General features: G+C 45.6%; 2 protein-coding genes across 7 annotated transcripts in view; one reads left to right on the forward strand and one right to left on the reverse strand.

Moving 5' to 3' along the window:
- LOC120365728 (protein mono-ADP-ribosyltransferase PARP4) overlaps positions 1 to 17330 on the reverse strand; it is a 96637-nt gene that overhangs the window by 12594 nt on the left and 66713 nt on the right. For all 6 annotated transcript variants that reach the window (XM_074387957.1, XM_074387956.1, XM_074387960.1 and 3 more), the window contains 8 exons: positions 16958 to 17145; positions 13520 to 13619; positions 11143 to 11313; positions 10831 to 10911; positions 7815 to 7895; positions 6438 to 6533; positions 5701 to 5823; positions 651 to 1700 (listed from right to left, as the gene is read on the reverse strand). In XM_074387957.1, coding sequence (XP_074244058.1) covers positions 651 to 1700; positions 5701 to 5823; positions 6438 to 6533; positions 7815 to 7895; positions 10831 to 10911; positions 11143 to 11313; positions 13520 to 13619; positions 16958 to 17145 — 1890 coding nt within the window. The remainder of the gene's footprint in view (positions 1 to 650; positions 1701 to 5700; positions 5824 to 6437; positions 6534 to 7814; positions 7896 to 10830; positions 10912 to 11142; positions 11314 to 13519; positions 13620 to 16957; positions 17146 to 17330) is intronic.
- Positions 13724 to 14322, forward strand: LOC141581689 (large ribosomal subunit protein eL36-like). Its single transcript, XM_074387964.1, has 2 exons — positions 13724 to 13733; positions 13964 to 14322. Exons 1-2 carry the CDS (start codon positions 13724 to 13726, stop codon positions 14320 to 14322), a joined length of 369 nt encoding a protein of 122 aa, XP_074244065.1.

A 17330-nucleotide genomic window follows, 5' to 3' on the forward strand; every position in this document is an offset into this window, starting at 1 on the left:
ATTTATATGGATTACAATTCATTAGTGCTAGAATCTAGGAATTTAAGATCTCACCCCATCATCTGTTTAGGGATGTTCATTTTTTTTTTTTGAGACGGAGTTTCGCTCTTATTACCCAGGCTGGAGTGCAATGGCAGGATCTCGGCTCACCGCAACCTCCGCCTCCCGGGTTCAGGCAATTCTCCTGCCTCAGCCTCCTGAGTAGCTGGGATTACAGGCACGCGCCACCATGCCCAGCTAATTTTTTGTATTTTTAGTAGAGACGGGGTTTCACCATGTTGACCGGCCGGGCGCGGTGGCTCACGCCTGTAATGCCAGTACTTTGGGAGGCCAAGGCGGGTGAATCACAGGGATGTTCATTTTCATGTGAGGAACAGTAACATTCACCAGCATGAGGCTCTGGTCTCATGTTGGTGAGGAAACACCAGCCAGCATCAAGCACACTGTTTTGTTCAGCCGTCTGTTTTGTTTTGTAGCAAGAGTTCATCAATGAAGGAAGCAGTACGATTTACACCCCAGGGCACAAGCCCCTCACTTCAGTACAGACTGACAAGAGACAGTTCCTTTTCAAGAGAACAGTGCTTTGAGTAGCACTGTTCTAAGCTATGAAGCCAGCAAACCACAGATCTAAGGAGAAGTAAGACACATACCTCTGTCTGTAGACTGAAGAGTTCTGTCCAAGGCCCAGCATCCAGCCAGCGTTGTGTGCACACTACTTCATCTTCCTCTATTCCTTCCAGCAAGCACGGGGTACTGTCAACCGTTGTGTCACCATGTAATTGTAAATAGCCACAATTTCTAGGTACTTCTGATAGCTCAACACTTTCTGTTTCCGAAGTCTGAGAAACGAAGTCAAGCCGTTGACTTCCTTCGGGACTGCCCACTGATTTCTCTTGAACAGAGAGATCTGCTGAGGGCCGACGGCAAAGAGGCTCAAGTACGACTGGCAGCCCGACGTTGGTACTGAAAGAGGCTGGGGAAGGTTGAAAATGAAAAGGAGAGGAAGCAGAGGGCTGATAAGACCCAAAACCTTTGATGGGATCAGGGTCCGCGGGAAGACAGGAATGAAGCTGGGGAGAATGCAGCTTAGGGAAGGTGCCAGCGAGAGGCCTGCTCATCGGGCGCCCGGGAGGTTTCGGTGGAGCAGACTGTGTGGAGAACAACGAGCCCCCAAAAGCAGAGCCACAGAGGGGTGGCAAAGGTGGGTTCTGGGGAGGCCCTATGGGACAAGACAGGAGCTGTGGGATGCGGGCAGCACCACGGCGAGGCACAGGGCCGTTTCTGAAGTCAGACGCATCAAACTGTCTGGGAGGAGCAGCAAAACCCAAACTAGGTAACTGAGGAAATGAGGCGAGAGGCATGGAAGCAGGACTGGGAGAGCCGGCAGCCTGGAAAAAAGAGGAACCAGAGGCTGGAGCAGAAGAACCGAAAAGGCTGGAAGGAGACGTTTCCAGTGAGCCGACTTTCTTAAACAGTGGCTCGGCTGCTGCTGCTTTAAATGACTGTGTCCAACTTAAATCTAGTATCTTTTCCTCGTCTCCACGTTCCACATTTGAGGTGAAACCCTCTGGTACAGCTAAGCCATCCTCTTCAAAATCTTCAGAAACTTGTGACTTAGATAACTTCATTTTTTTTTTAGACGAACGTTTTTTCTGTTTGCATGAAAATACGTCTTGCCCCTCTGAGGATGCTAAAAGAGGCTGCCCAGAAGAAAGAATTATTAATGTAAGAGGAGAACACAAAATAAAAAGAACAATCAAGCAAATATTCTTCCTGGCCCTTGACTGCCCACCCATCAGGCAATTGCTCATCCAGAATCAGGGCTCATCAGTGTGAACTGAGATGTTGAAAATAACACCAGTGCTGCGCACGCCGGCTCACACCTGTAATCCCAGCACTTTGGGAGGCTGAGGAGGAAGGATCGCTTGAGGCTAGGAGTTTGAGAGCAGCTTGGGTGACATAGCGAGATTCCATCTCTACAAAAAAGAAAAAATTAGCCAGGTACAGTGGCTTACGCCTGCCGCCCCAGCCACTTGGGAGGCTGAGGCAGCTCTGAATGCGGATTTGCACTACTGCTCTCCAGCCTGGGCGAGAGAGCAATACTCTGTCTCAAAAAAAAGGAAAGAAAATAACACCACTGAGCCATTCAAAATCATTTCAGTACAAGCCTCTCTTTTCTAGATGTGAAAGCCGAGACCTGGAGAGAACATCAGCTATCAATACCTTGAAAGACCTTCTCTCTTAGTTTTAGAATTGTGGAATTTTGAACACCCCTCGTTTCACACATCAGGAAACTGAGGAGCAGAGAAGTGACTTGCCCGAGGTTCATGATGAGCAGTGTTAGCGTGTGTGAGTTAGGCCTGAAATAAGAGAGTCATTTGAAGTAAATTATTCCATCTTTTATGCTGTTTTATGGCAATATTAAGAAAATGAAAAAATGGAAAAACATTCTCAAAAGCTTTGTTTTTATTTCTTTATTTTTTTTGAGACAGGGTCTTGCTCTGTCGCCTGAGGCTGGAGTGCAATGGCACAATCACAATCAGTACAGCCTCAAATTCCTGGGCTCAAGAGATCCTCTCACCTCAGCCTCCTCAGTAGCTGGGACTACGGGCATGGCAACCATGCCCAGCTAATTTTTATTTTTATTTATTTATTTTTTTTAGAGATGGGGTTTCACCATATTGGTCAGGCTGGTCTCAAACTCCTGACCTCAGGTGATCTGCCTGCCTCAGCCTCCCAGAGAGCTAGGATTACAGACGTGAGCCATCGTGCCTGGCTCCAGCGGATTTTTAAATTATTCTTTTGTAGAGATGCGGTCTTGCTATGTTGACAGGCTGGTTTTGAACTCCTGGGCTCAACTCTTCCTCTCAGCTCGGCCTCTCAGTGCTAGGATTACAGGCATGAGACACTCTTTCCATCCAAAAGCTTTAAAGTAATTAAATGAACATAGAATTATACCAGAAGATGAACCATATCTATGGAAAACCAATTTTGAGGGATGCTATATTACTATTATTGTCCCAATTTAAATGTCAACAGTGTTCCTTAAGAAGCTGCAAGGTAAATCAAATCCAGTTTTGCATGGATGACAAGTCCTTGATATCCCTGAGATCATTAGCCTGTAATTTTACCTATGAATAGTAACTATTGTAAAAAGGAGTAGTCCTTTCCCAGCTTAGTCAAATTTCAAGTAAACACTTGAATAATTAATACCATAGAAGATAGGAAAAGACACACTTAAAAATAATATTTAAAAACAATGCTTATCTGATTTAATTTTTATATGTATATATTTTATTGCTCTGTAGGTTCTGGGGTACATGTGCAGAACACGCAGGATTGTTCCGTAGGTACATCCGTGGCAATGTGGTTTGCTGCCTCCATCCCCGGCACCTGTACCTGGCCTTACTCCCCGTGTGATCCCTCCCCAACTCCCACCCCCACTGTCCCTCCATCTGGTTACATTTTTTAAAAATTAGAGAAGCAAACTGAAAAAGACCCATAGTGATGAACTAGACCTGTCAGATATTAAAGTCTCTTATAAAATTACAATAATTCTAGTAGATGAATCAATCGAACAGAGTAGATAAGTCCAGCCATAGCTCCTAAAACATGAGAATTACTAGATTAAAAAGGTGGCATTTCAAGTTGATAGGAGAAAAAGTAGTAGCCATCTGGAAAAGAATAAAGTCGGTTCCATATCTCTTATCCTATGCCAAATTTCAATCAGGTGAAAAATTAAATGTAAACATAAAAACATAAAACTATTTAAAGAAATAAAGGGAAAATACAAAAATTAGCTGGATGTGGTGGCACGCACCTGTAATCTCAGCTACTTGGGAGATGAGGCCAGAGAATTGCTTGAACCCAGGAGGCGGAGGTTGCAGTGGGCCGAGATCGTGCCATTACACTCTAGCTTGGCAACAGAGCGAGACTCCGTCTCAAAAAAAAAAAAAAAACAAGTCTCCCTCCAAACCCAAGCCCACTTGTCAGCTTTCTGACCCATCTGTTTGGGAAACAGCGCCCATTTCAGACACCTTGGCTAATAATAACTACAGCTAATATTTGTTGAATGTCTGTCACGAGCTAGACACGTTCTAACGGTCTTAGAACGTTTCACAACCGCCTAAGGCTGATTTTATTGCTCTCCCACTAGAGCATTCATTAGGACTGGAGCCCTGGGAAGGTCAAGTCCCACAGAGCTAAGTGTGGGCTGGGGTTCAGACCTGAGCACTAGGCCACAGCACCTGTGATCTTAACCACTCTATTTTACTGGCTTCAATGATCTACCTTTTGTGATCTTTGCCAACCTGACAGAGTTAAAAAATAAAAAGGAATCTCATGGCAGTTTACATTTTAACTTCTTTTAGCAACAAGGTGGCACATCTTTCATATATGATTTCCTTATTTATGATCAAATGCTCACTCTGTCGCCCAGGCTGGAGGGTAGTGGTGCCATTTTGGCTCACTGCAACCTCTGCCTCCTGGGTTCGAGCATCCTCCCACCTTAGCCTCCTGAGTAGCTGGGATTACAGGCACGCTCCATCACATCCAGTTAATTTTTGTACTCTTTGTAGGGACGGAGGTTCACCATGTTGCCCAGGCTGGTTTTGAACTTCTGGCTCAAGCTACTGCTGTCTCGGCCTCCCAAAGTGCTGGGATTATAGGCGTGAGCCACTGCGCCTGGTCTAAAAAACTTATTGTAGAGATGAGGTCTCGCTTTGTTGCCCAGGCTGGTCTCAAAGTCCTGGGCTGAAGTGATTTTCCCACCTCAGCCTCCCAAAGCGCTGGGATTACAGGCATGAACCACAGTGCCCGAGCAGATTTTAAATTCTTCAATTTTGGAAATTTTAGTTTTTTAGCCTAGAGACCTAAGAGTGTCGTAGCACTACTTTGTCCCTTTGCTCTTGAATTTTTCTTCCAATGTTTATTTAAGCCTCGTCTTCCCTTTCCCTTTCCTTTCCCGTTTCCCTTTCCTTCTTTCCTGTCTCCCTCCCTCCCTCCCTCCCACTTCTCTCCCCCCCTCTCTCTCTTCCCTCACCATCTTGGCTCACTGCAACCTCCACCTCCCAGGTTCAAGCAATTCTCCTGCCTCAGTCTCCCGAGGAGCTGAGATCACAGGCATGCACCACCGTACCCAGCTAGTTTTGTATTTTTAGTAGAGATGGGGTTTCTCCATGTTGGTTTCGAACTCCTGACCTCAGGCGACCCGCCCACCTCAGAATCCCATAGTGCTTGGATTACAGGTGTGAGCCACTGCGCCTGGCTTAAGCCACATTTTTCCATTTCTATTGCGTTTCTGGTTCCAAGGGCCACAGTATAAAGCACTATAACTTTAGGAAATATTGGTGGTGAATTTAGATGATTAGATAGGACTTTTATTGATAATTTCATGACAAACCTATCATACTATCTAAATGACTTCAGCTTCCTGGATGACAATCTATTTGCCCATAACAGAAGCACAGCCACAGGTGCTCTCTTTTTGTATCACACAGCTCCACTCACACATTGTGAACTTTCTGTAATGCAACATGATGTGATTCAGCATTTTATAAATGTGTGAATATTTTCCCTCATCAGGGATACGTCAATCTCTTTATACACAGGTAGTAAGAGAACTATTTTAGCAAAGGGTTCCCTTCATCTTCATGAAAAAACAAAAGGACAATATCAACTTATTTGGTCATCAGCATTTACCTGGTCCAGGACAGTTTCTTGGGGTTCCCCCTGCCAGCTCATGTAGGGCAGGAAGTCTACGTCTTCTTTGGCAATAAGTTCAGAAACTTTTGGAATATCAGAAAAAGGCGACTTCTTCTCATCCTATATCGAATCACAAAGAGATGAAATCAAACAGACGTGATCCAATTAAATGATGGTTACACATTCTAAAGCCTGTGGGTGTGTCGGTTTGGGGTATGCTGCTGTGTGGGACTGGAGCGTGTGCCCTGGGCCACAAGTGGGAGGGGAGGCAGGAGGTGGGTGGCTTTGCTCTTCATGGAGCGTTCGCAGGTGCTGGTCACCGTGCTGGGCATGTTGCAGGAATTGTCCCCTTAAACTTGTGAAGCGGGAAGAGGCTCTTAGAGAGCCCAGGCCTTTTCTATATTTTGAGAGTCTCGGATGAATAACAGACAAGAAATGCCAAAACTGAACAAAATCATAGTATATCTGAAAAATACACATTAGCTAAGTATTAACGATAATTATAACATTAAAAATGATAAATACTGAACTCATTTAGAAAGATCACTGGAAGTCCTAACACCGAGGCCCCTCATGAATTGGGACTCATGGGGCCGACTGGCCTGTCTGCAACTCATGATTCACAGGCCCAGGGCATGGGTATCGTCATTAACCATCACAGCAAAGGTGACTTTCTTAACGTGGAAATACAAATAAATAAAATAATTTAACCTCGAATTAACAATGATACATACCCTTTTCTCAACTGCCACAAAGCTTGTAAACTGTGTTATGAGAGAGTTTTCTTTACTGAGTTTAATAATCAGAGATTTCAAGGTGTGTTTCTTCATCTAGGATAGAATAAAACATAAGTCATATCCTGTTTTATTTATTTCTATTTAGCTATGTCAGCAAGTCATTTTAAGATGCGTATTTCAGACTAAATATTGTATCGCAGGCCCCGTCCAAATAGGTGACTCAATGTTCCCTTTCAAATGGGATCGACTGAGCCGGGCGCGGTGGCTCAAGCCTGTAATCCCAGCACTTTGGGAGGCCAAGGCGGGTGGATCACGAGGTCAAGAGATCGAGACCATCCCGGTCAACATGGTGAAACCCCATCTCTACTAAAAATACAAAACATTAGGTGGGCATGGTGGCGCGTGCCTGTAATCCCAGCTACTCCGGAGGCTGAGGCAGGAGAATTGCCCGAACCCAGGAGGCAGAGGTTGCGGTGAGCCGAGATCACGCCATTGCACTCCAGCCTGGGTAACAAGAGCGAAACTCCGTCCCAAAAAAAAAAAAAAAATGGGATCGACTGACTTAGTCATAGAAAATGTCACTCTCCATTATTCAGCTCCCAGCAGTTCAGAGAGCGCTCATGTGCACTGGACTTCCTCATTCTTTCACAGCCTGTGGCTCCCAATTTAAAGCTGAGGAACTGGAAAGACAGAATGACTTGTTCAGGATAAAAGGGCCTGAAAACAGCACACAGAGGTGGCCAATCCATGGCATCTGAGGAGAATAGGGAGATCGCCAGGTGACCATCTGTCACCAGAACTGACTGCGGGGGTCTCCAGGGCCTGCTGTCCTGTCACGCTGGCACCTTCTTGTGGCATCGAGGACTAATGCTCACAGCTGTTGAAGATCTCATCCCTAAGAGACCAGCTGGGCAGTCCTGGTGGCCTGGCTGAGTGGCCCCTCTGCTGAAGCCCTGGTCCGCACAGCACGGGGGGAGTCAGGTGGGCTTTGGCAGGTCACTCAGCCTTTTGTACCCAGGTCTCTCGTTAGTAAGATGGGAATACTAACACTACCACGTGCAAGATCTGAGATGATGTCTACTACGGGCACTCAGTGAGTGTTCTCTGAGCTCTCCTCAGGCTTCTTTCTGATGAGTCAAAAAAACACGGAACTTTTCAGAAACCACTGACATCCACCCTTTTGTTAATTCATTCAACAAACATTTACCGCACACCCCACATCCCAGGCACAGTGTCACAGATACAGTGATGAATGCCCTGACACCACAGTTTCCTTCTCCATGCAGCTGACCTCACTTTCCATTTCCACAGATACATCAATGTAAGAATGCTCAAGAATAATGTCTAATAGATTTTACAGTGAAAAGAACAAACCTCATGACTGGTTTCATTTTCGTGAAGAATGCCATCTTCATAATCTCTGATTAGAGCTCGGGCTGCCAGCTTGTGGATCATCTGTGTTTAAGCAGTAAAGAAAAAAAAAAGATTCTTATGGCTTCTAATAAAAGACTTGCAAAGAACATCATTTTAAAAATCGAGGTATAATCTGCATATAGTAAAATACACTCCTTTTAAGTGTCCAGTTCAATGAGTCTTAATGGATGTATATGATTATGTGACCACTGTCGAAGTGAAGACACAAAACATTCACTTTACCCTGAAAAGTTCCTGTGTACCCCTATGCAGTCTCCCCCAGCCCTGGCAGCTTCTTATCTATTTTCTGTCCCTAGAGTTTTGCTTTTTCTATAAAAGGCCATTTTGCTGATTCAATTTATTTAAAAAATTCACAATTTTTTTTCTACCATAGGAAGAGCCACCTTGGTGCTGGGATGCCCATCCATGAACATGGTCTACACTCTGCAGGGTGAGGACTGCACGGTGTGCACCACCAGGTGCTTCCTCTCCAACAACTAAGAGATGGAACTTTCAGTAATTTCAACTTTTGTAATTTTGTCATTGATAAGGCTGCTTCTCACAGAGGAAGCATAACTTTCTGTGACTTATGGAAAATGGCCTCTTCCCAGGTGAAATATTTTTACCTTCTTTCCCTCTAGATCTAATTTTAAAAAATACACTTCTAATTTATTCTCCTTTATCATTACCCACAAAGATCTCATTTTTAAAGCAATACAGAGCTAAAGTTCTATATGTAAGTCACTGGCAACTAATAAGTCAATGATATTGATTTAGTGCTGAAAAGTAAGCTATATATTTTTGAGAAAAAAACCAGCAATGTCTGGGAAATGATATATCTGGCTATACTAATACTCTTCTGAATTAAAAAAAAAAAAAACAAAAGAAACCCCAAAAAACAACTACATAATAGCATATATAGGCCAGGAACTTTCAAGGCTAGACTACAACGGATTCAGTATTAGTGCAAATACTGCAAACTTCTTGGTAATAATTTATGATATTGTGATATGCAGAAAGCTAAACTAGGCAACCCCAAAAGATATTTTTTTGGCATATTTTAAGATGGCTATTCAGAGGGACAGCAGACACAGGAATAGGTCTGAAAAGCAGTCCTTTTGTGGGGAATATCTGCATCTGCAGAGGAATCCTGTGCCAGCGAAGTAAACAGCAGATGCAAACAGGCTCTCTCTGAGACCTCCTCATTTGCCTTACCCCGATCTAGGAAAGATGAACTCCCAGGAAGAAGAGACTAAAGTCTGATACTCTAAAGCGATGATAGAGAAACAGGTAGCAGAGGTGCTTCTGTTCTCTCTGAGTGCTGCTGCCTGCCAGACGTCCTCTGCATCACAAGAAAGCCTTGGCTCACCATGCGTCTCCTCCCCTCACCCTCCCACAACCTGTCCCCATCTCCCCACAGGAGGCCCATGCCCCTACCCACTTCTGTACAGTATAAAACTTCACTCATCTGGCCCTTCTTTGAGTCTCATGTGGCTCCTCCACATAAAACAAAATGTGCATATCTTTTCCCCTGTTGGATTATTTTATAGACCAAACGTAAGTTTCAACTCCTCTACGGACCTAAGAAATATGTATATTTGTTATTCCTAACAAGATCCTTCAACCACACCTGAGTTTATGTTAATTAGGTGGCTTTTAGAAAGTCCCTAGGATGAGGATTGGTTGCTGGGGAACCAACCGCATGATGAGAGGGCTGGAACTTTTAGCCCCACACCCCAGCCTCCAGAGAGGGCAGAGTTAATCACCAGTGGCCGATGATTTCATCAACCGGGGCTTTGTAATGAAACCTGCATTAAAAACCCCACCTAAAGCGGTTCAGGGGGTTTCTGGGTTGGCATTCATGTGCCAGGAAGGTGGTGCACCCCAACTCTATGTTAGACAGACGCTCCTGTGCTTGGGACAATTCTGGACCTCACCCTATGTACCTCTTCCTCTGGCTGTTCATTCATATCCTTTATAATCTTTGGAATAAGTCAGATCATACTAAATAAACTTTTCCTGAGTTTTCTGAGCTGTTACAGCAAATTACTGAACCTGAAAAAGGGTTGTGGGAACGCGGATTTGGAGCTGATCAGAAGTGGGGGTAACCTGGGGAACCACTACTTGCTACTGATGTCCAGAGTTGGTGCCAGGCTTGCGGGGCCGAGCCCCTTACCCTGTGAGGTCTGTGCCAACCCCAGGCAGCTAGTGTCAGAACTGAATTAAATAGTAGGACATGCAACTGACGGCAGTGAATTGGCTGGGAAAAAACACTTATCGAAGAACCAGAAATGGCGTGACTATGGAAAACCAGGAGTTTTTTTCTTTCATAATTCATTTGCTTTTAATAAAAAAATGGAAAAACCCCACATCCTCAATAATATGATATCATCTACTCTTAGTTCAGTACTGTGATACCTAATACTTCTAAATAGTGTCGATAGACCAGTGGCATTTAACTTTTGTTGAGGTATGAACATCTTTGAGAACCTCTCTAGAAACATCTCCATGCATAAATACCATATTTAATTGCAGTTATCCCACCTACTGATGCCCATATAGACCTGCCTAGCTCCAACCACCCCAGATGGAAAAGTGCTGAGTTAGAAACTGAAGGAAAGTCTACTCATTTATACAGATATGCCAACTCTGTATCGTGTAATGAAATTTCAGCACGGGAAAACAATGAGGTACAGACAGCAGGGGCATCCAATCTTCTGGCTTCCCTGGGCCACAATGAAAGAAGAATTGTCTCAGGTGACAAAACATACGCTAACACGATAGCCGATGAGCTAAAAAAAAAAAGTTGCAGACACATCTTATAATGTTTTAAGAAAGTTTACGAATTTGTGTTGGGCTGCATTCAAAGCTGCCCTGGGCCACGGGCTGGACAAGCTTGAAATAGAGCATTATATATGGAAATGTAAAACAGTAACTTTCAAACAATGGGTCAGTTAGTTTAGGTTTGGAAGCTTACAGTTCCAGTTGTCTTCTGAAGCTCAGTAGTTGACACCATTGTACTAAATTCTTTCTCTTGAATGAATGCACACAGGGTTGCCTGAAACGGGAAAAAAAATAAATTCTTCACTAGGCTTTCCACTCTGCAGGTTCTTGGTTTAACAGAAACTCTTTTGGTGATTTTTCTCTCCCCACAAAGCCCTGGCTAACTACCAGCTATGTTCCCAGAAGAAAACCTGCTGGTGAGAAGGTGAGGGAAGAAAAGAAAAAAAAAGAAATCAGCAAAATATATTGGTCTGCCCGTAGAATGACCAACTCTGCACCTTCTTACCTGTGTGCAGTGTGGAATGAATCCATAGACAAGGAGTCGATCATTGCGAAACAAGGACGGCACCTGGGCTGGGGCCTGCAGGGCCACGGGAGCATCTGGATCGAGTTGCTGCCATTTGACTGAGACAGAGTGGCAACCAGGAGAGCACAGCCTGGTCATTTGGTCTTCTATCTATTTAGAAAAGAGGAGTTACTTCTCTTTCAATGGTCCATCCAGAAAATAGTTACTTCACATTTAAAATAAAGCATACATTCTATCCTTTGGGAGTTTTATAACTCTTTGGTATTTTTTCTCCTTCCTGCTACAAGGTACTTTTCCAAAAAGATTTTAAACAGAATTTATTTAGTTATTTATTTATTTTACTTTGAGACGAAGTCTGGCGCTGTTGCCTAGGCTGGAGTGCAGGGGTGCGGTCTCGGCTCACGCCTATTCCCGCCTCCCAGGTTCAACTGATTTTCTTGCCTCAGCCTCCCAAGTAGCCGAGACTACAGGCACGTGCCACCACATCTGGCTAATTTTTGCATTTTTAGTAGAGATGGGGTTTCACCGTGTTGCCCAGGCTGGTCTTGAACTCCTGACCTTAGGTGATCCACCTGCCTCAGCCTCCCAGAGTGCTAGGGTTACAGATGTGAGCCACCACGCCCAGGTAGAATTTTAACTAATAGTATGACCACATCCTTCCCCTTTACAAAGCATCCTGAAATTATTCCATTGGCTAATTACTAATATGCAACTTTGGCAGGAGTAGATTCCAGTACTTGAATAGACATTTCTCCAAAGAAGATACACAAAAGCCATGAAAAGTGTGCGTGAAAAGATGCTTGATGTCACGAGTCATTAGGGAAGTGCAAATCAGAACCACAATGATCCCATGTCACACGCAGTGGGATGGCTGTTATTAAAAGACAGGTAGGTGGTGGCTGGGCAGAATGGCTTATGCCTGTAATCCCAGCACTTTGGGAGTTCAAGGTAGGTGGATTGCTTGAGCTTGGGATTCAAAACCAGTCTGGGTAACATGGCAAAACCCTGTCTCTACAAAAAATACAAAAAATTAGCCTGGTGTGGTGGTGTGGGCCTGTAGTCCTACCTACTTGGGGGGCTGAGGCAGGAGGATGGCTTGAGACCAGGATGCCAGGGCTGCAGTGAGCCAAGTATGCGTGGGTGACAAAGTGATACCCTGTCTTAAAAAAAAAACCAACAACCAACCAACAAACGAAAAACAAGAAGAAAAAAAAGTGGTGGCGTAGGTCTGTAGTCCCAGCTACTCTGGAGGCTGAGGTGGGAGGATCACTTGAGCTCAGGAAGTTGAGGTCGTGGTGAGCTATGATTGCACTACCGCACTCCCACCTAGATGACCGCTCGACACGGTGTCTCAAAAACAAAACCAAACAAAACCAAAGAAAAGCTGATTGATTTCAGTCAATGTGGGAAAAAAAAAAGGATGATGAGTGTTGATGAGGATGTGGAAAAACTGCAGTCCTGGTGCACTGGCGGTGAGGATGTAAAATGATACAGCTGCTATGGAAGACTGCATGGCGATCCCCCAAAAAACTAGACATAGAACGACCACAGAATCCAGCAATCCCGTGCTGCGCGTATATCCAGATTTGAAAGCAGACACAAACAGACCCTCGAATACTAATGCTCATAGCAGCATTCTTCACAAAAGCCAAAGGCTAGAAACAACCTAAATGTCTACAAACAGATGAATGGATATGCAAAATGCGGTCTCTCCATACAATGGAGTATTATTCAGCTTTAAAAAGAAGGGAAATTCTGACACATGCTGCAACAGACATGGATGTTAAAAACATGCTCAGTGAAATAAGCCAGATGTAAGAGGACAATGTCTGATGACTTTGCTTATATGAGATACTCAGAATCCGCAAAGTCATAGAGATGGAAAGTAGAGTCGTGGTTCGCTGCGGCTGGGCATAGGAGGGAATGCGGAGTTACGGTTTAATGGGTACATATTTTCTGTTCAGGATGATGAAACAGTGAAGATGGTGATGGTTGCACAGCATTGTAAATGCAGCTAATAGCACTAAGTTGTACACTTAAAAATGGTTAAAATGCTAAATTTTATCATAGTCAAGAAAATTAATTTCAGCAAAACATATTTAATAATTCACTTTAAAAAATTCAGTCCATGATTTTTCAGGCAGAAATCAAACTGTGAGCTGGGAGAATGGCCTGATTCAGAACTCCCATGTTCCTGCTGGTGCAGTTCTGAGGCAGGGCTCACACCGGCGGCAGCCCGTGCCTCTTCGTGGCTTCCATCTCATTCGAGGAAACACAGATGTTCCTATCGCTTAGCCTTGGAAGGATGTGAGATTTCCACACGTAAATACAAAACCAGAGGTTTAAAAAAACATACCTGTTTTCTCCAACTATGCTTGGATTTTGCATTAAAATATTCAAATACTCCGGCACCATACTGGGACAAAATCCTTAAGATGTGACGATTTGCTGTAGAACTGATCACATTTCACGTTTTAGTTTTCAAGACATTGGAGAAATATTCTTGAAGTACACGTTAACAGCGTTGAGAAAGCTCACAACTCAAGAGGAGAGACGTTACATGGAAGAATGTACTCTCGTGTAGCTGAGGTTAAACAGAGAAGATGGTAACCGGAGAAAACATCTGAAAGTTTGGCTAATGTGAGCTCTCATCTATCAGAGCACTGAGTTATCCTTCAAATAGAAAAAGGTTGAAATTCTTGACTTTCAATTTACTGAAGGAGGGAATAGATGACTCTAAAAACAACCCTACAAGGTATCAGAATGCTGAGAAAGATATCAACTTAATTTCAATAAATAGCAACATGCTTCCGACACGGTCGCCACTGGAGAGTAGCAGCCACGGCTCTTCGGTGTCCTACGGCTGTGGGCCTCAACATGGGCCACAAGGTAACCAAGAAGGTGAGCAAGCCCAGGCACAGCCACCGCTGCAGGTATCTGACCAGACACACCAAGTTCGTGTGGGACACGGTGCGGGAGGTGTGTGGCTTTGCCCTGTATGAGTGGCGTGCCATGGAGTTGCTGAAGGTCTCCAAGGACAAACGGGCCCTCGAGTTCATCAAGAAAAGGGTGGGGACACACATCTGGGCCAAGAGGAAGCGGGAGGAGCTGAGCCATGTCCTGGCCGCCATGAGGAAAGCTGCTGCCGAGAAAGACTGAGCTCCCTCCCCTGCTGTCTCCCTGAAATAAAAAACAGCTGTACCCACCCCCTCAGAATACATAACAACATTACCTGAATCTGACCCCAAAGGCCTAATGCTGGCAAAGAGTGAATAAAGATTACCTCTTTTTTTTTTTTTTTTTTTTTTTTGAGGCGGAGTTTCGCTCTCATTACCCAGGCTGCAGGCTGGAGTGCAATGGCGCGATCTCGGCTCACCGCAACCTCCGCCTCCTGGGTTCAGGCAATTCTCCTGCCTCAGCCTCCTGAGTAGCTGGGATTACAGGCACACGCCACCATGCCCAGCTGATTTTTTGTATTTTTAGTAGAGACGGGGTTTCACCATGTCGACCAGGATGGTCTCGAACTCTCGACCTCGTGATCCACCCGCCTCGGCCTCCCAAAGTGCTGGGATTACAGGCTTGAGCCACCGCGCCCGGCAAGATTACCTCTTAAAATCTGAGACACATCAACACAGCAAAAGGCATAAAGGAGCAATTCTCACTATAGCAAAGAGCATCTCTGACATTTAAATGACAAGTGCCCTGTTACTTTTCTCTCTACAATAATCCTACGACTATCGACTCCTTGCTTAGAGGTGTGCCTCCTGAAATGCTAAAGAAAAGATCAATTACTTTTCAGAAAAAGAACTTACGAAAGTAATTTCCAAGACGTTTTTCAACCCATTGATAAAGACTGGACTTGTCTTTATCCTCCATATTAATTGGTAATGATCATGACACTGACTAGAAGATCCTTAACATGGGTTATTGGTAGTTACAGCTTCTGTCTGTTAGCGAGGCAGGCTGGAATCTTCCTGTGCTCCCCTGTGTGGCTCTCAGAGGACGAGCACTCATGCCAGGGAGGAGGTTGGATGGTCTCTACCCTTGGGAAGCTCACTTTACTAGAGTTTGTAATGGCAAAGACATGCGTGGAAGATGCGACGCAGAAGCACTTAGAAAGATCCCCAAAACTCAATGGAAAAGCAGAACGGATCCCAGCCCCTCCAGGCATGGGCAGCGCTAACCAGCACAGTCTCCTCTGGGAGCAGGCTCCTCCACTACACACCCAGACTCCCCATTGGGTGCCTTACAATTTTTCTAATGAAAAAAAAAATTTTTTTTTAAAGATGGGTCTTGCTCAGTCACTCAGGCTGGAGTGCAATGGCCCAACCATGGCTCACTGCAGCCTTGACCTCCTGGGCTGAAGCAATCTTCCTGCTTTGGGCTCCCAGAGTGCCGGGACCACAGGTGTGAGTCACTGCCCCTGACCTGATCACACTCCCTTGATTGCCTCCCCGGCACATGGGAAAATCCCACCTCCCGGCCCCAGAGTCGGGGCCTGATGTTCGTCTCGGGATAGACCCTCATTGAGGAAGGTATGAATTAGGTGCCAGCGCTTCTGCTCTGTGGTGTCTGAGCCCTGACCTGGGAGCAGGGGGCAAGGAGGGGCTGCTGAGACCAGGAGACGGTGCACGGGCTGCCCTGAGTGCAGCTTTGAGCTCAACAGGTGAAGTTCCATCAGGAACAACTCCTAGTGGAGCTGCTCAGGCTGATATATTTCCTGTTGGCCTGTGATGCTGGGCTAGGCCTTAGATTACAGGGAACAGAGCCATGAGCTGTGACCGTGGAGGACAGAAGATAGCCCTTGAGGCAGGCAGGGCAAGCTTGGGTAGGGCAGCTAGGGGTGGAGGGGGCCACAGGGGGCACTGTGGGCCATGGAGGGGCATCGGGGCCACAGAGGGGCATTCGGGGTGCTGGCTCCTGGAGCTCAGGGTGAGTCCAGGTCAAGGTTCGGGGCAAGGACAGCATAGGGGCCCCATTCTGTCCCACGAAGAAGCTAAGGATCTGCTCCATACACTGCCTCAGAAGAGAGATACCTGGTGACCATTGGCTCAGCTGGTGGCCACATGCAGGAGTCCACAGAGGCAGGCAGGATGGGCAAGTTCTGTGCCCATGCAGACACCAAGTGGCCCCTCTGTTTTCCTTACACATATGCCACATACCTTAGTGCAATCCAAAAGAGCTAAGTTTTACTGGGGAGGGGGCGGTTTCAACAATCTATGGGTGTTAGCTTCCCATGGAAAGCTTCTATGCACACCACAGGGTTTGCAAATGCAAATGCTCATAATGACCAGAAGTGAGATGCCAAGCAGCAAAGCAGCCGGGTGGGGTCTGCCTGGAGGCCACGTGCCCCAGCTCGAGTCCAGCACAGCCCGTGAGGAGGTATGCCCAGGCTGCTCAGGACAAGCTGGAGATTCGGATTCTTATGCTAAATAATAACATCTAACATTGCTTTGGTGCTAATTGCGTCAGTTCTGTTCTGCGTGCTTTCTATACGTGAGCTCATTTAATCCTGAGCAACCCCAAGACGTAGGTACTGTCATTATAGTCTTGATTTTATGAGAGGTTAAGAACTTGCTCAAGGTCACAGCTGATGAGTGGCCAACCCGGGTTCTGAGACTCAGGCAGACTGGCCGGGAGCCCGGGGCCCCATCCCTCTGTGCTGTAAGGCTTCTGTCTTCTAGTTTCAACTTCCAAGCTTGCAAAAGTCCCATGCAGGCCAACGAGCAGGCCTCCTCACAGGCTGCCTTTCCCACCCGCGGCTGGGCTGCGTGAGTGGCTCTCTGAGACTCACCCGATACCGCAGGCAAACAACCTGGTGTGGGGGCGGCTCCTCTTCACAAGCTGCAGCGTCAGCCTCTCGTCCTGGAGGTGCCCATCAGACACTAGGAGGATGCTCCGGGACCCTCGAGCAGGGTACAGTAAGCTAAGATATCGGAGAGTTTTCCAGAAGTCTGTATTCCCCATGGTAGGTGTGGCAGACTGGAGGAAATGAAGTGAAAGATTACGTTCTCCTTGTTGGATACGGTCACCATTTGCAGTCACCAGTGACACATCTAAGGACAGTGTAGAGATACAGTGACATGGAAAATATCTTATTTCCCTAATTATACATTTGTGAAACAACTAAACTTACGTCCTTTTAGTTTGTTTCATGTCACACAGTG

This window comes from Saimiri boliviensis, chromosome 16 (genome assembly GCF_048565385.1).
Source record: "Saimiri boliviensis isolate mSaiBol1 chromosome 16, mSaiBol1.pri, whole genome shotgun sequence".
Lineage (NCBI taxonomy): Eukaryota > Metazoa > Chordata > Mammalia > Primates > Cebidae > Saimiri > Saimiri boliviensis.